Source organism: Triticum dicoccoides, chromosome 2B (genome assembly GCF_002162155.2).
Source record: "Triticum dicoccoides isolate Atlit2015 ecotype Zavitan chromosome 2B, WEW_v2.0, whole genome shotgun sequence".
NCBI classification, from domain to species: Eukaryota; Viridiplantae; Streptophyta; class Magnoliopsida; order Poales; family Poaceae; genus Triticum; species Triticum dicoccoides.
Genome location: NC_041383.1, coordinates 780,611,509 through 780,633,821, shown reverse-complemented (window position 1 = coordinate 780,633,821; position 22,313 = coordinate 780,611,509). Strand labels below are relative to the sequence as shown.

Here is a 22,313-nt window from a genome sequence, read left to right as displayed (position 1 = left end):
ACTGTAGCTTAATTATCCGGGCGTCAAAATTCTCCTCCACTACAAGAAATCTCATCCCGAGATTTAAGAGGTAGTGAAAGGGGGAAGGTTTGGTAACGAATCTAGCGGGGCTTCCCATGCTGGCTTGCTCTTCTCGAAGAGGCCGGTCCAATACATTGATGTCTTCATTTCTCTGTTTCCGGCCATCATGATGAAGTCGGCATCCTTTCTTCAGGAACTCCATCATACTTACGAAAGAATAAAGGGTGGGCATTCTGGGAGAACGGACCTCGGCAAGGTTGACTATCGGGTCGACAACATCGAGGAAGGTGGCAGAAAGTAACACTCGAATTGAAACTTAAGAAAATATCGAGAGCAAAGTAAGGAGGTATCATGGGAAGTTTTGAGCGGGCAGGCAATCGTTCGATGCCTGTTATAGGGCGTGAAAGGGTCAAAGCGACGGGAATAAGTATTGTGTCGGATATCAGACCTGAAGGTGGCTCGTGAATTACATACGAGGCCACGCGCGAGGAACAACCTTGGGAACAGGGGGTGTACAGGAGAGTCAGGTTTCGATCCTATGGAACTATGGGTTATGGGCCCACCATGTGGGTTAAAAGTAGGAAGGGCGGAGACGTCTTGCGTGATCATACAAGCAAGGTATGTCAGAGGGTAGCCTGTCAGTTATGTCGGCAACAACAGCGATACCAAGGGCGAGGGACGAATAGAACCATTTTCCTGCTCGTTGAACTAGACAGACCAATAGACAAAGTTCTCGTCCATCGGTGGTTACCGGAATGTCATCAACAATAGTAACAGGGTCTTACATACAGAGCGGTACAACAAGGTGCTTACCTAAGCAGGGAATTATCTCTGCTCAGTTAAGTCAGATTACAGGAAAGGCTAAACAAAAGAATGGAAAGGAAAACGTGATTATCATATTAAACAGAACAATGGAAAGAAAAATTCTGATTACACACAATTATTAGGAGTATATCCTTCCCATGAAAAAGTAGAACATGGCATACATGATAGGAGAGCAAGTACCCCAACCATTCAGAAAAGAGGCAAGGATTAATCCAGATGTTACCCATACAACGGTGTTTGGATAACTGACCAAGAAACATTTAGCATCGCGCCTCCAATGTTCTTGTTGATGAGCGGGGTATCATAGTCATGCTTCGAGGTAGCAATGATATGGTGTTTCAATCAAGGGAGAGTCTTTGGATACACAAATGATCCATCAGGAGCAACTTATAAAATAAGTCTTACAATTTCCTTCAGGAAGAATGGTTATCCTTGCAAAAGAAATTATAATGATAGGTCCTCCAGCCAGGGGGTGCTAGGCATGACATCATATTACTGGGTCATCAAAGGACCAACATCATATCTTGTGGAAAGTTGTCCCAACCATCATACCTGACCGAGATTCAGATCCGATTGGTGTCATGATACCTCAGACTCAGGATGTCCGAGAAGAAAAAGGTGCAACACAAATCGACGAAACGACATTGCAAGATTCTCGGGAAATGAACTATGAGAGCGGGTTCCTGAAACAATACTTCATCATTAAAACAATGAGAGGATGAGGAGGTGGTTGTTGGGCTCAGCGACAATTCATCGAGAATTCCAAACGGATGGGTTTCCACAATAATATGAACAAGAAGATGACACTTGTTAATTCAAATGATATAATGTTGTATGCTCGAGTAAAACATACACCATCAATCATTAGTTGAAAGGTGTGCCGAAATATGACCTTAGGCAACAAGATCAATGTTAGAGTGACGACTCAATAACCAACAGTCTAAGAACGAACTGTCGATCATTAACTTCTAGGCAAAAGGGTTGCTAGAAGTACATAACTCAAGCAGCATCCCTAGCATATTGGTATCGCGGTTAAAAACAACACGGGGACCAAGGAAGAATGGTGATGGTGAGAAGTATCATCATACCTTGAATTTCTAAGAGGTGGAGCAATCCTCACAACATTCTCGATAGAAAAGACAGTAATACTTCAAGGCAGAACACAACACTAGCTGGAGAGCAAGCTGTATTCATAATGTGGACAAGTTCGTGATGAAAGGAAGTCAAGGGTGTTGTCGATGATAATAAAAATCATTGACGACAAGGAGGGTATTTCTCAACATGAACACAGTTGGCATCTCGGAAGAAGTCAAAGTTTTGAAGGTGATCCGACACATTTGCCGGGAGGTTTCAAGAGGATGCAATCAAACAACAACAGCAACAAGCAAGGGAATGACGAAGTGGCAAGTTATAGGATCAATATATAAGATGCAAGCTCGGAAGCAAAGTTGCCTTTCAAGACAAGCAACATGATGTTGAAAGCTCGAGGCAAGTCATGCTCACACACAGAAGAATTCGTGCACCAAAGAAGGATGAGGTAGCATAGTCAAAGGTAGCAAGACCAGGACGCAGCCGTTAGTCTAGAATGACCAGATTGAGTTCAGAATTTCCTAGTAAAAATACTAGGGGTATTTGATTTGTAGCACCGAATAATTTCACTAGTCGGTGTCATCGGTTGACAACAACCCAGAACCTGTAGAGTGATTACGACAAGGAAATACATTACTTCAACAAAGTTAGTAAGATGTGGTGCAAAGGTAAGACATCTCCGAGATACCAGGGGGTAATACTCGAAGGTAGAACATGATAGAAGTAGAACCGGGTCATTGACCTATGACAATAGATACTTCAACCTTGCCAAAAATAGACGAGGCACTGGAATGAATTCCCATCAGATATATCAGATCAGGACAGCATGGTCGGAACCATAACTGTAAGGAATCAATCCAAGAATACCGAAAGAATCATACAACTGGATAATCATTTTGCAAGAAGCTTCCGAGATGGTCTACATCATTTTCATGGGCATGAACACAAAGTTCAAGGTCGACTCCCACTTCTTTAATGCATATCATTTCGTTCACCTCTCGCTTTGATATAACTGTAGTGTTGGAATTTTATCTGGTAGAACACCAGAAGAGTATGACTTGTGAAAACTTTCGGGTTCTCACGGATTTGGGGAAGGCATAGGTTCAACCCATCGGGCATCTTAGTAACATATACCACAAGTTTCAAGAGTAAATACACAAGCTCGAAAGCAGAGCATGGTTGGCCAAGCAGAGGATACAATTTACCAAAGGCATTATATACCCATGGAAAGGCTCACAAGGTTATTGAATATGAAGGACGATGTCGGATGAAATCCAACAATGGATCGGGCGATCCACAACGGAGCTGATGTGAGTATCGGTACTCAATCAGAGGAAGAAAGAATGCACGGGCATCGGATTATAGAACATCCGAATAATTCGATGCTTAGATAACAAAGGAATTATGATTTCCAAAACACGGGAAGAAAGAATGCTCTGATCAAGGATGTATAATTTGGATAGACCAGAGGCACAATTGACGACAAATAGTTTGGTCCAGAACCAGCTCATGTTCAGAATGACGTCTGAGCCAAAAAGATAATTTAGAAGGGTCAATTGATGATTGTGTGCATTCGCACACATGTTGAATCAATATGATCAAAATGACAGTGTTGAAAGATACTAGTGAATATTGCTAGTGATATGGGAGCATCCATAATGTAAGCATACAAGTATTTGCAGAGCAATAGTTTGAAGAGGATGCTCAGAAGGTCGGATAGTATTTCAGAGTATCTTATGAAGCATACGAACAACTGGGGATGAACGGATACTCAATAAGTGCGAGGAATTTTCAATAGGGGTATTCATGTGGTAAAGAACTGCAACACAGTAAGCTTAAAGGATTTTCGGAACAACGGAGTGCAATTTAAGGCATCTTGTAATAACAAGAGCAACTGAGGATGAAGGTATGAACGACAATTGTAGGTAGTTATCCATAAGGGTATATCGGTGGTAGGGGATTGTAAAGTCGATGGGCACAAGGGTCTCGGAAAATCCTCGAAGAGTATCTTCGAAATCTTCTGATGCAGCAAGCAATCATCTGGAGTGAGGGGCTCTCCGGGAGAAAGTATTTTCGAGAACCTAAAGTTAGTCTTTTTAGCAAAATCATTTAACCCGAATAGAGGAAAGATTAGAGTCCCAGAGTATAGGACGAGAAATAAAATATCCTAATACCACCCAATGGCGACGTGGGTCCGTAAGACACACAACCATGTTAGTAAAATTTTTGCAATGACTAGACTCAACTTCGGCCAACGAGTTTGGAAGGCAAAAACGAATATTGAGTAGATGATAATACCACACCATAATACACCCGGCCGGGAATATATTTCAGTACTCAATAGCGGTACCGATTCCCAACGGCGGCCGGGATCGATGGGCGCCACCGCTAGCCACCCGGTGTCGGTAGTGCCGTCGCTGCCGGTAAGGTGCGGCCTGTTCGAGACGATAGGTTCCATGACGTATCTCTTCACGGTGCCCGAGTACTCTAAGTGGGCGCGGACGCCGGCCCGCACCGCGCTCAACTTCGACCCGTTCTTCGTCTGCGGGCAACTCCACCACCTCAAGGTCTACCCTGCGGGCTTCGACGAGGAATCGGCGGAGTTTGTGGCCGTCTTCCTCATCGCCCGCCACGGCCCCTTCGACCAGGTCTACAACACCAACGAGGGCCTCTGCAGGCTCAGGATCTCCATCGAGATCCTGGACGAGAGCGGCGAGCGCACCGTTTTCGACAACTACACGGCGCGAACCGGGCGGATGCTCTGGGGCCATGGAAATGGCTACGTCCGATTCATGAAGAGGAGCGAGCTGGAGTGCTCATCGTGCATCCGTCGTCACGACGATAGCTTCACCCTCCGATGCACAGTGTTCGTCAACATGGAGGTGGAGGTGAGAAAAATGCCGGCGAAGGTCTCGAAGCCTGAAGCCGGGACGATCAGCGCGTCCTACGCGATGACGATTGGCTTCTTCTCAAATCGAAAGGTAGCGCTCCGTACCGGTGAGTGCGTGCACTCTGCGCAGTTCAGCTTCGGCGGCGGAAGCTGGTACCTCAAGGTGTACCCCAATGGCTACTGTGACGCCAGCATGGACTGGGTGTCCGTCTTCCTCGGTCGCGGGAGTCCGACGAGACAGAGACGATGGCCGAATTCCGCTTCGAGGTCATCGGCGTCATGGGGGCCGTCGAAGGGGAGATGTTGAGGCACATGTTCGACCACGACAACCCTGCGCACGGATCCCAGTGCTTGGTGGAGAGCGGCGACCTCACGCAAACTGAACATATGGCCACCGACAACGACCGCCTCGTCATCCGCTGCCACCTCCGACTGATCAAGACGACCACCGCAAGGTTGCCACCTACCACAGAGCCGCCGACCGCCATCACCGTCCCACCTTCCGACGGGTTGAAACACATCTCAAGGTGCCCCGCCAGACTCACGAAATCGTGGGAGAAAGGGTGGATGAAGAGACGAGGGATGCAGCTCCACTGTTGAGACTCATGTACTTCACGAACCGGACGAGAAAACTATTGAGGGTGGATGAAGAGACAAGCTAAGCATAACTGTGGAGATGTGTTTGAAATTTTGATCGTGAAGCATGTGGATCCATACAGCAGAGGATTTATGACACACAAGTCTCAGGGCACCGAGTCCCTCGCGCGTGCTTTCATTTTGCTTCCGTTTTTTAACTTTTTATATCTTTTGAACATCAAATTAAGTTCTGTTTTCATAATCGTGTTTATCATGACAAGAGCTTTCAAACAAGATCTATTTTGAATACATTTGAGTGAATTTTGAAAGTAAATATTAAGCTTCATCTCCTGAAACTTAGTACGAGCGATCGATGAAATCATGACTTTAGTGCCTGCAACCGACAAAATTGTAGTTAAATTTGATCTATGAAACCTGGTAAAAGCGAGCGAGAAAATCGCAGGTTTAATATGACAAATTGTAAGTTTCGGTGATTGAAACTTTAAACCTACTGTGCGCTCATGCGGGATCCAACTATTTCATGAATCACGAGGCAATCAAGCGTCCGGGAAGGCTTGGCAGGTGCGTGCCGTGAGACTTGCATCCCCCTCTCAATTTCTGGGATCCTTACCTAGTAGTACTACTTGTTCTTTGGGAAACACTTTGTTCTTTTCGTTTCACACATACATTTGGAACAAATAACTTTATCTGACCGCCCATACGCTCACTATCGTAGTGCATGGTTTAGTGTTCATGTCTTTAATCTATGAAATAAGTCACATTACGACTCTGAACTAACCACTCAATTAAAATTCAACCCGATCTTCAAAACCGGTTGGTCCACACCTCAAACTAAGCAGAAATCAACCCTCATCTCGGTTTTGACTTAGTCAAGCAGTTATGACCACGTTGACTACCTTGTCAGCATTGCCACGGCACCTCCTTACATATGGACACACCCGTGGGGAAAAAAAGAAAATCCCCCCTCTCCCTCTTGCTTGCCGGAGTCCCTCCCGCACATAGCCCTGAGCAGCGCGTCTGAGAAGGCCAAAAGGGGTTGAACCACCACTGCTCGTCACTAGCACCACTAGAGTCATGTCGCCACCAGCGCGACTGACGCGGTCAATGGCAGCTGCAACACCACATCTAGGAACGGCTATCCCACCATCACCATCACTGAGGGTCTTGGGTGTCTTCTCGGGGATTCCTCCGGTTCACGCGAAGATTCCTCATCGAAGGGGAAAAAGATGAGGCGGAGGAGCAAAATTGCTTCTGGAGCACGATTGGGGATCCCGGAAGTGAGGGCGCGAGGCGGGGGGTGGCGGTGTGAGGCCACTCTTGCAGGGAGGGGCGTGATTCCTAGACGCGACGCTACGGCAGAGTGGGCACGACACACCGTCAATGAGCCCCCATGCCATGCAGGCCTCTATCATCGTGCATGTGCCCATCGCGCAGTTGAAGCACAACCAAACAGAGCAAAGGTCGCCGTTGCGGATAAGTATGACGAGGTGTGTCTCCAGGCGGGCTTGTGCATGACAACTCCGAGGGACATGATGTCCACGGTCTCAGGCGAAAGTGACTGTGGTGGCGTGGGACTAGTGCTACTGCTAACTAGTAGGAAATGGAAATAGGGCGGTGGAGGAGCGGCGGCGCCAGCCGATGGAGTCAGGGAAGTCAGGCACGACGGCGATGGTAGCTGATGTGGCGTGAGGTGCCGGGGACGGGGATGGGTGAGTAAACAAAGAGAGAGAGAAACCGAGCCAACCCTTTAAAAAATTTATCATAGGTTTTCCCTCAACAAATAAATAAATCATAACTTGGCACTGCCTAGTCAGCGGTCAATGCGGTCAAAAACCGCTTGCTAAATCAAAACCGAAATGAGGTTGATTCTTGGACCGCGTGGTTAGTTTGGAATATATGTTGACTGGTTTTGAAGTTTGAAGCTGAATTTTAAACCGAATGGTTAGTTCAGGATAAGGACGCGAGTGATCAATAGCGGCTGTGGGATGCACGACGCCATTGTTGTGCTCCGACGCAGCCTAAACAAACTACCGAAGCCGACTGGTACAGTCAGCATGGGGCACATGCCTCTCGCGCTAGGCCAGCCTGAAAGCGCATTAATAGTCATTTGGGCTATCAAAAACTATTCAAATGAGAATTAGTTCGATTTGTTACTGCTCAACCGAAAACTGTTACTCATTTGCAAAAAATAAAATAAAAGGTTGTACAAATTTGTTAATCTAGCCCCAGTTGTGCCACTTTCTTGTAATTAACTTGACGAATCTGCCACCAAATTTCGCCGTCGCATACGCGCGATGAGAAGGCCTAACATCGCCGCCCCGAGAGCATGCAGGACTCTATGCCGGACCCCCGTCTAATCTGTCCCGACAGACGGGCTAGAGGAGAATCCAAGCCCGAAAGGTTGACTCAACGAAGAATTGTCACCCATGCGTGGACTGAAAATCCTAACCCATCGACTAGCCGAAGCCTAGGCACCAGGATTGTCTCCCCTCCACGGGCCACCAGAGCGATGTTATATTTCTTGTTTGCTGATGTAAGGATGCTATGTTTTACGCTGAGTGAAAATATTGTATTTAAATAACAGGTGTGGGCACTTCCGGTTTGGATCCCATGACTCAGAATTGCGCCTGCGCTTGAGGCAAGTGCATAACGGAGTAACAACTTGCATGATTTCCCCTCACTCTGCTTTTTATCATCTAGAATTGGTTCTTTATTTTGAAAATCTATTTTATCATCTTTTCTGCGACTGCCCGTTATCCGCGCTGTGTTGGAACGCTCTGAACATACACTGGGGCACAGATGGCGACTGATCTTGAAAAAGCTTGTTTTGGTCTTTTTTTCTGAAGGAAATATATAGGAGAACATAGCTTGTTTTGTGAGGAGAGAGAAAAAGCAATCAAGTGGGAATTCAAGTCACGTCAACCTGTTTTAAAATCCAAAATTAAAAAAAGGAAAACATGATGACGGTTGTCATTGATCAAGAAGGAAATCCAAAAGAAACTCGAGTTTTTGGTTGATGGATACGAGAGTGGTGCAAGACCGGGACAGAGGAACCATATGAATGTTATGTCAGGTTTCTTGCTCATTTCTCAAGCCCAAGAACTGTAGTTCCTCTTTAGGCGAGGTGGCTGTCTGATGCCAAGAACGACTGGGCCGGGCAAATGTTTATGGACATGTTCGTGGTTGCAGCTTGGTCCATCTAGAAATACAGAAATGGTTTCATATTCAAAAATATTCCCCACACGCATGCATCCTGGTTGAGGAGGTTTAAAGAGGACTTTTTGGGACACTGAAGCATAGAGCCAAGCCTGAACTTCGAGAGTTCATCTCCACATTTATTCTTAACTTTGCCCTAGTGACACTTTGCATTCCCTTGTTTAGTGTTTTTCCTTTCCTCTCTCTTTTACCTTTCTTGTTTAGGACTTACTGACACCCCTCCGCATGTAAATATGTGATTTGCTGCCCCCCATGTAACACTCATTGTTTAACTTAATGGAAAAAGGACGGTAGGAAACTCTCCTATAGTCATTCACAGTTACAAAATCTGAAATAATTTTTTAATGAATTCTTCAAAATAAATATACAAAACATGCAATCGTACATATAATTACTCACACATATCTAGTTACTAGTAATAATTACTTGACTATACATAAAGTACGCATGTGCGTGGGGCTGGGCAAATGAATTCAAGCAATGTGATCGGCAGTGAGAAACAAGATGGCGAGGCTAAACCCCATGGCCTGCACAGAGGTTACGGTAGATATAGGCACATGCAGGGAAGTGTTGGTTGCACTTGGGCCATTGGCCGGGGCAGGCAACAACGAGGAGTAGTTAGACATGACATCGATCTTGACCTTCATGCCACACAAGCAATGGCGACGGAAGTTACAGATGAAATAGAGGGTGTTGTGATAATGAGGGGGTGGCATCATTCTAGAGCTGAGGGTGGCTTCTTATGGTTGGCGAACATGTTTCGGGACAAATATTGTATAATACTAAAAGAATTTTTATTATTCATCCTCCAAAATGAATATGCAAAACGTGAAGCCTGAATACATACAACGTACAATATTACTTGACAATACAATGTACATCACATATGCTTGATTGTAATAGTGACTTCTATGTTTTTTTAGAGACACACTCAAGCCATGAGACCGGCAACGGCAAGCAAGATGGTGAGGCCAAACCCTGTGGCCTCCATAGAGGTGGCAGCTGAGACAGGCGTCGGTGGGGGAGCGTTGCTTGCACTAGGGCCGCTGGCTGGGGCCGGCGAGGAAGAGGATGAGCTTGGCACGACGTCGATCTTGACCTTCATTCCGCCGGCACAGTGGCCCGGGAAGCCGCAGAGGAAGTAGCGGGTGCCGGTGGTGGTGAGGGAGACGACATCATTCCCAGAGTCGAGGGTGGCGATGGGGCTGGCGGTGCTGCAGGAGTCATAGTCGGCCTTGCTGACCTCGAGGACGTCGTGTGCCTGAGGAGAGTATTTGAAGATGATCTGGTCGTTGGGGTGGAAGTTCCTCGAGGACGCCCAAGTGCCGTAGTTGGTGCTGAGGTCCCATGCACCACCTGGCTCGCCGACGTTGTAGATTGCCGCCGATGCGGTGCTCAGGATGGCCATCGCGGTCACGGCGAGGAGAATGGTTCTCGTGGCAGCCATTGTGGTTGAAACTGAAAGGAGAGCTAGCAGGGGAGATTGTAAGCCAGGTGCAGTGTTGATCTTTCGAGAGGAGATTGTGTTTGCTTTCCTAAGTGTCTGTGTCGGGTCCTATATTTATAGTGCAGGCTATGCCCAGGTAGGTGGATTGAAGAAACGTGTGCGGTAGGTGGAAGGCTGGAAACATTTGCTTTCCTACGTATATATATCTGAATTTTGGACTTTGAATGTTTACGTGGGAACACAAGCAATCTAGGCAGTATGCAGCTACTACTTGGTCATCATAGTGAAACACGCATTAGATGTATATAATGGATAATCGACCGACGGAATATCTGAACACCGAGCTATGCTGCTGGCTTACTGACTGCTTCACGGGTTGCTTTCCTTTTCTTCAGTATCGACGCGGTCTACGCGATGTAGACTATCACAATCCACGTCCCTGCTTCGTCGATCAGCATTTAACTCGAGCTTCTCTTCTCTCAAAAAAAAAACTTTTAACTTCGTTTATTAAATATTTCATCTTTACTACGTGAATTTTACGTTACAACTAATTATATTGCAGCCTTTAGTGATTTCTTTTGCACCTTTCAAGTTTCAACGACAAAAAAAGTCACAACCTCCAACTTAACGGAAACGATGAACAAATTCCAATATCACAATCAAGAAGTAAAGCTTTCATGGCATATATAGTTATGTCAGTGGCGGATCGAGAATCGCAGGCTTGAGGGTGCCACAGTTCAAAGTTTACACTTATTATCATCGTAGTCTCAATAAAAACTCTTTATTATCCAATAAATTTTATTTTACAAATTTGGAAGGGGTGCCATGGCACCCACGGCACCCACACTAGATCCGCCCGTGAGTTAAGTTAACACGTTTTAAATTACATCCACACACAAAAACACATGTTTAGAATTGGTAAAATGCATGTTGAGCCGTACAATTGAGCCACAGTACATCATCCTGGATTGCAAAATAACATCATTAAGTGAAATAATATATTGTGTGATGTATTATTAAACTGAATTAAAGTTTACAAATATCCGCAACGTATTTGGCAGGAATATCTCTCCTACCATTTGGCATGAGTGGTGAGCGCTATCTCAAAAACAGTGGAAACAAAAAGAATATCTCTCCTCACATGCAAACTTGTAATTACAATTTCATCACTTTGCGGTGTTTTGCATAATTCATTCACATGGGGATCCTCTCCTTTGGTGATTGTTCATGGAAAACCTAGATATAGCATGGCGACAAGGACTAGTTTTGATGCTAGTGTTGGATACATTTCTCCGGTCTAATTCACAGCTTTCGACTACATGAGTTGCATGTTACAACTAATTAAATTACAGCTTCGGTGTTACAAAAAGTTACAACATTGTTCCAACAAAACAATTCACAACTATCAACTTAGAAAGGAAGCAATATGTATTGCTCAAAAGTGCAGCATCAAAATAAAGAATTAAAGCTTTCATACCACATACAATTTTGCACATTTTAAACTGGTAAAATCGAGTTTTGAGCCTGCAATTCATGTAAATTCTATCTAAACTCAAAGGTCATATTTATCTTTGCAGCAACAGTAGAAATTCGTATCGGATTGCGGGCTCTATAGTCTCCATGTAACCTATTCTAAAAAAAATTCTAAGATAACCTTGAAGTGGCAAGAAAAAAAACAGAAAACAATTTTACACGCATGTATAGATGTATTTTACGCATGTGGAAAATTTCATTATGAGATACTTTAATATGTCATTTAAAAAGCAAACACATGGATTTTGGAAATACTCAATTTGATATTAGAATCAGTACACAATTTGAAATTGTCCCTAAAAGGTCTATATATAGCAAAACCTATATATATTTCTTATCAAACATGAGCACTATTACTGACCACAGATATTATTATAGTTGACGACGATCACTGTATCCTCGTGTCCATGATTCAAACCAAGGCACGCAACAGGCCTCTGGCGGCAGGCCCGTACCGTGCACCTGTGCAGAGTGTTCGGCTGCACATGGCCTCCAAATTAGTAGGGCCCCCAGTTTCCTCTGTACTAGAGTAGAACTAATGACTAGTTTATCTCTATTAATTTACATATATAATAGGATAACATTATAGTGAGCAAGTGTCTGAATAAAAATATATCGAATCCACTAATAAAAAATGCTTTGTCAAAATAATGCTTTGGACAATTGGATCTACGTCAGAAGGTATGTGGATCGTGATAGGTCTACGTCATGTCTTGTAGACCGCGTCTATACTGAAGAAAAAGCAAAGGAACGCGTGAAAAGGTCAGTAGGCGAACAGCACAGCCCGATCTTCACATCCTCAGTCTATTTTGACCGAGTACGTACCAGCTGCTTGCTTGTGTTCCCACCTGTACACGCACTCCATTCCACGCTTCCACCAACCGCACATTTTTCTCCATCCCACCCGGGTGTAGGCTGCATTGGAGTACTATATATAGGAACCAATACAGCCATCTAGGGAAGCAAACGCATTCTCTGCTCAAGGATCAATACAGCACCTGCCTGGTAATCTCCTCTGTTAGCTCTTCTTGCAGTTCCAACCACAATGGCTGCCATGAGAACCATTCTTCTCGTCGTAGCTGCGATGGCAGTCCTGAGCTCCGCGTCAGCGGCGATCTACAACGTGGGCGAGCGGGGCGGCGCATGGGACCTTAGCACCAACTACGACACTTGGGCATCCTCTAGGAACTTCCAAACGAGCGATCAAATCGTCTTCAAGTACTCCCCTCAGGCACACGACGTCCTCGAGGTCAGCAAGGCAGACTACGACTCCTGCAGCACCGCCAGCCCTGTCACCACCTTCAACTCCGGGAATGATGTCGTGACCCTCACCGCCACTGGTACCCGCTACTTCATCTGCGGTTTCCCTGGTCATTGCGCGGGCGGCATGAAGGTTAAGATCGATGTCATGCCAGGCTCCTCCTCTTCGTCACCCGCCCCGGCGAACGGCCCAAGTGCAAGCAATGCTCCCCCGCCGACTCCTGTCTCCACTGCCACCAATGTGCAGGCCACCGGGTTTGGCCTCGCTGTTTTGCTTGCCGTTGTCGGCCTCATGGCTTGAGTGCATCTCTGCATTCGCAGGCACATGTGTACTTTATGTATAGTTAAGAAATTATTACTAGCAATTTTCTGTGTGTATAGTCAAGTAGTTATGTGTATGTTGGACGTATTTTGGGCTTTGCGTTTTGTTGATTCATTTTGGAGGATTTGTTAAAAAAGATTCTTTTGGTCTTATACAATATTTGTCCTGAAACACGTTCGTTTTAAACCATAAAAGCCCAGACTTTCGTAACTTAAAGTTGTATTACAAAAAGATATACACTTAGATTAGACATGCAATTAGGCTGCCCCGATTATAAATGAACTGTCCCAAAGAACCAGCTGCCACAAATGGTGAAGAACAATTAGGATGGCCCCCGCCCCGAACATACTGGACCAAAATTGTATGGCCAAAATATCCTGTCCTTTCCTCGTGGAGTACCATACATGTTTATGTTTTTGGTGTTGCAAGGGACAATCACCGTTGTCGAGGGAAAGAGAGCCATGGGAGTGGGTGATGGGTGCTTTTTTGGGAACGAATTCTTCCCTGTCATGTTCTTGTGGATGGAGAACGATGACAATTGATGATCTGCGAGACCAAAATTTCCCCGCTCCAAGCCCCATCGCTCGAAACTATATAAATAACTAGCATTGGGTAAAAGTGATCCATCCTGGGATAGGTCATGGCCCATGCAACGCGGCGCCCAGCCCATCTAATTTCTTCGAGTGGATTTCATGTAAGGTTTCGTGCAAGACAACAACCCCCTCCAGGATATGTCTTCCGGGCATGAAAGCAGCCTGACTAGGTTACACCACAGATGGGCAATCTGTGTCAGTCTATTAGTGGCTACTTTCGTAAAGATCTTGAAACTTACATTTAGAAGGCATATTGGCCTGAATTGCTCAATTCGAATCGCTTCCTCTTTGTTTGGTAGCAACATTATGGTGCCAAAGTTAAGATGAAAGAGTTGCAGTTGGCCATTAAAGAAGTCCTGAAACATGGGCATTAGGTCATCCTTCACAATGTGCCAACATTTATTATAGAATTCCACAGGAAATCAATCTGGTGTTGGCGCTTTATTTGGCTTCATCTGAGAGATAGCTTCGAAAACCTCTTTCTCGGTAAAAGGAGCAGACAAAATCTCATTTTCATCTGTCCTGAGCTGAGGTATATCCTCCTTCACCAGTTCATCTAGGGATACCGCATTGTCTACCGGAGGCCCAAAAAGTTGCTTGTAATATTTGGAAATGTATATTTTGAGATTCTCATGTCCCACTACTATTCCTTCATCTTGCTCAAGTTCGATTTGTTACTGCTCGACCCGAAACAGATACTCATTTGCAAAAAATAAAATAAAAGGTTGTACAAATTTGTTAATCTAGCCCTAGTTGTGCCACTTTCTTGTAATTAACTTGACGAATCTGCCACCAAATCTCGCCGTCGCGTACGCGCGACGAGAAGACCTAACATCGCCGCCTCGAGAGCTTGCAGGACTCTACGTCGGGCCCCCATCTAATCCGTCCCGACAGACGGACTATAGGAGAATCGAAGCCCGAAAGGTTGACTCAAGGAAGAAGTGTCACCCATGCGAGGACTAAAAATCCTAAACCATCGACTAGCCGAAGCCGAGGCACCAGGATTCCCTCCCCTCCACGGGCCGCCAGAGCGATGTTATATTTCTTGTTTGTTGATGTAAGGATGCTATGTTTTACGCTAAGTGAAAATATTGTATTTGAATAACAGGTGTGGGCACTTCCGTTTTGGATCCCATCACTCACAATTGCGCCTGCGCTTGAGGCAAGTGCACAACGAAGTAACAACTTGCATGATTTCCCCTCACTCTGCTTTTTATCATCTAGAGTTGGTTATTTATTTTAAAAAACTATTTTATCATCTTTTCTTCAACTGCCCGTTATCCATGCGGTGTTGGAACACTCTGAACATACACGGGGGCACAGATGGTGACCGATCTTGAAAAAGCTTGTTTTGGTCTTTTTTTTCCTCTTTTCTGAAGGAAATATATAGGAGAACATAGCTTGTTTTGTGAGAAGAGAGAAAAAGCAATCAAGTGGGAATTCAAGTCCAATCAATCTGTTTTAAAATCCAAAATGAAAAAAAAAACATGATGACGGTTGTCATTGATCAAGAAGGAAATCCAAAAGGAACTCGAGTTTTTGATTGATGGATACGAGAGTGGTGCAAGACCGGGACAGAGGAACCATAGGAATGTTATGTTAGGTTCCTTGCTCACTTCTCAAGCCCAAGAACTGTAGTTCCTTCTTAGGCGAGGTGGTTGTCTGACGCAGAGAACGGCTGGGCCGGGCAAGTGTTTATGGACATGTTCGTGGTTGCAGCTTAGTCCATCTAGATATAGAGAAATGGTTTCATATTCAAAAGTAGTCCGCACTTGCATGCATCCTGGTTGAGGAGGTTTAAAGAGGACTTTTTGGGACGCTGAAGCATAGAGGCAAGCCTGAACTTCGAGAGTTCATCTCCATATTTATTCTTAACTTTGCCCTAGTGACACTTTGTATTCCCTTGTTTAGTGTTTTTCCTTTCATCTCTCTTTTACCTTTCTTGTTTAGGACTTACTGACACCCCTCCTCCGCATGTAAGTATGTGATGTGCTGCCCCCCATGTAACACTCATTGTTTAACTTAATGGAAAAAGGACTGTAGGAAACTCTCCTATAGTCATTCACAGTTACAAAATCTGAAATAAATTCTTAATGAATTCTTCAAAATAAATATACAAAAACATGCAATCGTACATTTAATTACTCACACATATGTAGTTACTAGTAATAATTACTTGACTATACATAATGCGTTGGGCTGCGCAAATGAATTCAAGCAATGAGATCGCCAATGAGAAGCAAGATGGCGAGGCTAAACCCCATGGCCTGCACAGAGGTGACGGCAGATATAGGCACATGCGGGGAAGTGTGGGTTGCACTTGGACCATTGGCCGGGGCAGGCAACAACGTGGAGTAGTTAGACATGACATCGGTCTTGACCTTCATGCCACACAAGCAATGGCGACCGAAGTTACAGATGAAATAGAGGGTGTTGTGATAATGAGGGGGTGACATCATTCCGGAGCTGAGGATGGCTTCTTATGGTTAGCGAACATGTTTCGGGACAAATATTATATAATACTAAAAGAATCTTTATTACTCATCCTCCAAAATGAATATGCAAAAACGTGAAGCCTGAATACATACAACATACGATATAATTACTTGACTATACATGTACACCACTCAAGCCATCAGACCAGCAACGGCTTCTATGTTTTTCTAGAGACGCACTCAAGCCATCAGACCAGCAACGGCAAGCAAGACGGTGAGGCCAAACCCTGTGGCCTCCATAGAGGTGGCAGCTGAGACAGGCGCCGGTGGGGGAGCGTTGCTTGCACTGGGGCCGCTGGCCGGGGCCGGCGAGGAAGAGGATGAGCTTGGCACGACGTCGATCTTGACCTTCATTCCGCCGGCACAGTGGCCCGGGAAGCCACAGAGGAAGTAGCGGGTGCCAGTGGTGGTGAGGGAGACGACATCATTCCCAGAGTTGAGGGTGGCGATGGGGCTGGCGGTGTTGCAGGAGTCGTAGTCAGCCTTACTGACCTCGAGGACGTCATGTGCTTGAGGAGAGTATTTGAAGACGATTTGATCGCTGGGGTGAAAGTTCCTGGAAGATGCCCAGGTGCCGTAGTTGGTGCTGAGGTCCCATGCACCACCTGGCTCGCCGACGTTGTAGATTGCCGCCGATGCGGTGTTCAGGATGGCCATCACGGCCACGGCGAGGAGAATGGTTCTCATGGCAGCCATTGCGGTTGCAACTGAAAGGAGAGCTAGGAGAGGAGATTGTAAGACTGGTGCTAGCTGTGTTGATCCTTTGATCGGAGATTGTGTTTGCTTTGCTTCTCTAGGTGTCTGTGTCGGGTCCTATATACACAATACAGGCTATGCCCAGGTGGGTTGAAGAAACGTGTGCGGTAGGTGGAAGGCTGGAAGCGTATAGAATAGACTACGTGTATCTGAATTTTGGACTTTGAATGTTTACGTGGGAACACAAGCAAAGCTACGCAGCATGCACCTACTACTTGGTCATCACAGTCAAACACGTATAGGTATAGATATATAATAGATAATAGATCGACGGAAGATCTGAAGACCGAGCCCACTGACTGCTTCACGCGTTGCCTTTTCTTTTCTTCAGTATCGACGCGGTCTACGCGATGTAGACTATCACAATCCATGTCCCTGCTCACGTATATCAAGGGTTCATCGATCAGCACTCAACTCGAACTTCTCTTCCCTCAAAAAAGAAAAACTTGTAACTTCCTTTATTACATATATCATCTTCACTACGTGAATTTTGTGTTACAACTAATTATATTGCAGCCTTTTAGTGATTTATTTTGCATCTTTCAAGTTTCAACGAAAAAAAAAGTCACAACCTCCAAATTAAAAGGCAAACGATGAACAAAATTACAATATTCTAATCAAGAAGTAAAGTTTCATAACATATACAGTAAAGTTAACAAGCTTTGAATTACATCCACACACAAAAAAAAACAAGTTTAGAATTGGTAAGATGGAGCTTTCAGCTCTCAAGTTGAGCTGTACAATTGACCCACAGTGCATCATCCTGGATTGCAAAATAACATCATCAAGTGAAATAATACATTATGAGATACTTTAACATTATGAGATAATAACATCATCAATTGATACTTTAACATCAAGTGAAATAATAACATCATCAATTGATATGTTTTACGCATGTGTAAAATTACATTATGAGATACTTTAACATGTCATTTAAAAAGCAAACACATGTATTTGAAAATACTTGTTTTACTAGAATCAGTCCACAATATGAAAATGGTCCGTAAAAGGTCTCTATGTAGCAAAACATATATATATTTCTTATGAAACATGAGCAACTATTATTGACCACAGATATTATTATAGCTGACGACGATCACTGTGCTTTTCTTGGATAGATGGTACACTGGTGTGTGGTCCTTTGTGTCCGTGATCCAAATCTAGGCACGCAAAAGCCTCCGGCGGCACGTTTGTACCGTGCACCTATGCAGAGTGTTCGGCTGCACATGGCCTCCAAATCAATAGGCCCCTAATTTTCTATGTAATAGAGTAGTGATAATGAGCTTAAAAAAAAGCGTAGTGATAATGACAAATTTAGATCTTATTAATTTAGGTATATAGGTTAACATTATAGTGACCAAATGTAACATTTGTACTTGATATTAAATTAGTACATATAAATAAATCATTCCAAATAAATTATGCTTTATAAAAATAATGCTTTGGACACTTGGATCTAGATATGTGGATCGTGATAGTCTACGTCATGTCTTCTATAGACGGAGTCGATACTGAAGAAAAAGGAAAGGAACGCGTGAAATGGTCAGGAGGCCAAGAGCACAGTCCAGTCTTGACCAAGTACGTACCAGCTGCATGCGTAGCTTGCTTGTGTTCCCATCTACACAACATTCAAAGTCCAAAATTCAGCAGGTACACCCACTCGACGCTTCCACCAACCTCACACGTTTCTCCAACTCACCCGGGCATAGCCTGTACAGTATAAATAGGACCCGACACAGCCGCCTAGCAAGCAAACACATTCTCCGCTGAAGGATCAATACATCACCTGCCTTATAATCTCCTCTGCAAGCTCTTCTTCCATTTCCAACCGCAATGGCTGCGAGGAGAACCATTCTTCTCGCCATGGCTGCCATGGCCATCCTGAGCACGGCGTCTGCGGCAATCTACAACATGGGCGAGCCGGGCGGCGCATGGGACCTCAGCACCAACTACGGCACTTGGGCGTCCTTTAGGAACTTCCAAACCAACGACCAGATCGTCTTCAAGTACTCCCCTCAGGCACACGACGTCCTCGAGGTCAGCAAGGCAGACTACGACTCTTGTAGCACCGCCAGCCCCGTCACCACTCTCAACTCCGGGAATGATGTTGTCACCCTCAACGCCACCGGCACCCGCTACTTCATCTGCGGATTCCCTGGTCATTGTGCGGGTGGCATGAAGGTTAAGATTGATGTCATGCCAGGCTCCTCCTCTACGTCACCTGCCCCGGCCAGCGGCCCAAGTGCAACCAACGCGCCCCCGCCGACACCTGTCTCCACCGCCACCAATGTGGAGTCCACCGGGTTTGGCCTCGCCGTTTTGCTTGCTGTTGTCGGCCTCATGGCTTGAGAGTGCATCTCCACATTCGCAGGCACATGTGTACTTTATGTTTAGTTAAGAAATTATTACTAGCAATTATCTGTGTGTATACTCAACTAGTTATGTGTATGTTGGATGTATTTGGGCTTTGCGTTTTACTGATTCATTTTGGAGGATTTGTTAAAAAAGATTATTTTAGTCTTATAGAACATTTGTCCTGAAACACGTTCGTTCTAAACCGTAAGAGCCCAGACTTTTGTAACTTAAACTTACATTACAGAAAGATATACACATAGATTAGACATGCAATTAGTCTGCCCCGATTGTAAATGAACTATCCCAAAAGAACCAGCTGCCACAAATGGTGGAGAACAATTCGGATGGCCCCCGCCCGAACATACTGGATCAAAATCGTCTGGCCAAAAAATCATGTCCTTTGCTCGTGGAGTGCCATACATGTTCATGTTTCTGGTGTTGCAAGGGACAATCACCGTCGTCGAGAGAAAGAGAGCCATGGGAATGGGTGATGGGTGCTTTTCGGGAGTGAATTCTTCCTTGTTATGTTCTTGTGGCTGGAGAACGATGACTATCGATGCTCTGAGAGACCAAAATCTCCCCACTCTAAGCCCCATCGTTCAGAACTATAAAAATACATGCCGCATTGGGTAAAAGTGATCCATCCAGGGATAGATAGGTCATGGCCCACGCGGCGCGGCACAACATTTCACCTCCGGCCGGATCCGCCACCTCCATTGGAACCGGATGCTGCTCCTCTTCCTCCTCGTTCTGCTACTCCTCCTCCTCCGGCTCTAGCGAGTCCGGAGGTAGGCCAGCTACGATGCGGGCGACACGCCTCGCCCAGATCTCCTCCTCGATCCGGAAGTGGCGCTCTGGCGTGAGCATAGCATAGGTCGTCTTCTTTTATCGGGCCAGGGCGGACGGCGAGGGAAGAGGGAGATGGACAAGGAGAGAAATGTGCTCCGACTGGAACAACGGAGAGGACAGAAGAGGTTGTGGCTAGAGTTGGGGACGTCGGCCGGCTCAAATAGACGGACTTTGGCCTCGGGCATCGAGCCGAAGCGGCGCCACACGGCGGTCGCACCCTCACCGGAGGAGAAGCCCGTTGAGCTGTTGGGTTTCGGGGCAATTCTGTGTCGGACCCAGTCGTCAGTCCGACATGGCGGATGCGCCTGGACGTTTCAGGCCTATTTGAGACACCCGTCTGGGTCATTTTTTTTTTTGACCGCTCACTGACCGGACCGTCCGCCCGGACGTATGAGAGGGGTTTAGAGTGTCTGGCTGTAGATGTTGTTACCTAGCATAAAGATGCTATGAGCATGTACGACAAATAGTCCATATAGACGAGAGACTTCTATCGAACGTTGCTGCGCATGTCCCGTCTCCGTCTCCCGTGTACTTATCCTTCAAGAAAATTTTCTTCACAATAATAAAAAGTAGTCCTCATTGGTGCCACTAATGGTATATCTATCTCTTTATTAGATAAAATTTATTTTAATATAATATATCATTCAATCTTTTTTTCATGACCTGTTATTTTGCAATTCCAGATGATGCAATATCGGTTATTTTTCGGCTTAATCCACGTGGCTGAAAGCTCTACTTCTTGGTTTTAACATTGGACTTTTACCTTTTCAGTTGAAATTTGTGACGTGGAATTCATAAATCAAACCTACCGATTTCAACAGAGGATGTTACAACTTTTTTTAGAGTAAGAGTTTATATGCGGCTGGACCATACTTCTACAAGGTTTGTGAGTTATGATAGTCAACTACGTCTCCTTGGAGCCTAGATTGACCGCGTCCATATTGAACCAGCAGGTAATGGCTGCTATGCTGACGCCCCGCTCCCCTCTCGCGAACGCCCCGCTCCTAGGGTTCCCTCGCCGCCGGCGGCGGCTCCCCCGCACGGGGCCGCCGCCGCGGCCGGAGCCCGTCGCCGCCGCTAGCCGGAGCCTGCTCCTCTCCCCCTCCCCTACCCCTTCCTTCCCTTCCCCGTACCCCCGCGTCGCCTCCCCGAGCGGGGCGACCGGGGGCCCCTTCGCCGCTCCTCCCCAGCGCCCCTCCCCCGCCCCTGCCTCCTCCCGCCGCCGCCAGCGAGCGCCGCCAGGCTTCGGCCGCGTGGTGCTGGCGGCTGCGTGCCTGCCCTTCCCCGCACGCGGCTCCCTCCTGCTCGGACGGTTGGCCTGTGGCGGTGCTCCTCGGCCGGCATCGGTGCGGCCCGTCGATGGTGGTGCCGCGGGCCCGGTGGCTCTCGACGCGGCGGTGCGGCCGTTGGCCGTGGGACGGCGCGGTGGCGCTGCGGCTGGCGGCGCCCGCCCAGCCCAGATGTGGGCCCGGCCGGGCCATCGAGGCCTGGCAAGTCCTCGTCGCCGCGTCCGGTCGGCTCCGCAGTGGCGGTGGAGGCTGTCCCCTCCTTCCGGTCGAGTGGTGGTCGCTCCCGTGGCTGGTGTCTCCTCTTCCTCTCCAAGCCTCGTGTTGACAGCTCTAGTGAAGCGGGGAGGGTTGTTCGGTAATCGTGGTGGCACAAGCTGGTGGGTGGCCGAGGAGGTGGTGCATTTCGAAATGCCTGAGGTGGTGGTGGTGGTTCTGGATCGGGAGAAATCCCTGTCGGCCTGGCCGGCACTGATACGATGACGCCTGCGGGCGCCGTCGGACCTTCCTGAGGGGCATCGGGTACACCCCTTCCCCACTATCCCTCGCGTACCGAGGGAAACCTTAGAACTTGTTCGGGCAACAGCGGCGGCATCGTCACACTCCCTCTTGAGGTTGTTGCTTGGGGCGCGGCGCTTCGGGATGCTGGGAGCGTGGTGGTACTTCTTTGGAGGGTGCAGCGGTTGCGGGACTTCCCTTCTTCGTTGATCTGCCGTTGTCAGCATTTATTTCTCTTTCTTCTTCTTGTTTTTCTTTTGGGCTTATCTGTGCTGCGG

General features: G+C 46.4%; 4 protein-coding genes across 4 annotated transcripts; 2 read left to right on the top strand and 2 right to left on the bottom strand.

The window, feature by feature from the left end:
* Positions 1-9,477: 9,477 nt before the first annotated feature.
* LOC119368785 (mavicyanin-like) lies at positions 9,478-10,158 on the bottom strand. Its single transcript, XM_037633946.1, has one exon. It carries the CDS (start codon positions 10,083-10,085, stop codon positions 9,570-9,572), a length of 516 nt encoding a protein of 171 aa, XP_037489843.1. The 5' UTR covers positions 10,086-10,158; the 3' UTR covers positions 9,478-9,569.
* Positions 10,159-12,599: 2,441 nt separating this feature from the next.
* Positions 12,600-13,245, top strand: LOC119368784 (mavicyanin-like). The gene has a single exon (XM_037633945.1). It carries the CDS (start codon positions 12,664-12,666, stop codon positions 13,177-13,179), a length of 516 nt encoding a protein of 171 aa, XP_037489842.1. The 5' UTR covers positions 12,600-12,663; the 3' UTR covers positions 13,180-13,245.
* A 3,102-nt stretch (positions 13,246-16,347) lies between these two features.
* LOC119368783 (mavicyanin-like) lies at positions 16,348-17,059 on the bottom strand. The gene has a single exon (XM_037633944.1). The coding sequence runs from the start codon at positions 16,982-16,984 to the stop codon at positions 16,469-16,471; it is 516 nt and encodes a 171-aa protein (XP_037489841.1). The 5' UTR covers positions 16,985-17,059; the 3' UTR covers positions 16,348-16,468.
* Positions 17,060-18,819: 1,760 nt separating this feature from the next.
* On the top strand, positions 18,820-19,525 carry LOC119368782 (mavicyanin-like). The gene has a single exon (XM_037633943.1). It carries the CDS (start codon positions 18,881-18,883, stop codon positions 19,394-19,396), a length of 516 nt encoding a protein of 171 aa, XP_037489840.1. The 5' UTR covers positions 18,820-18,880; the 3' UTR covers positions 19,397-19,525.
* Positions 19,526-22,313: the final 2,788 nt, after the last annotated feature.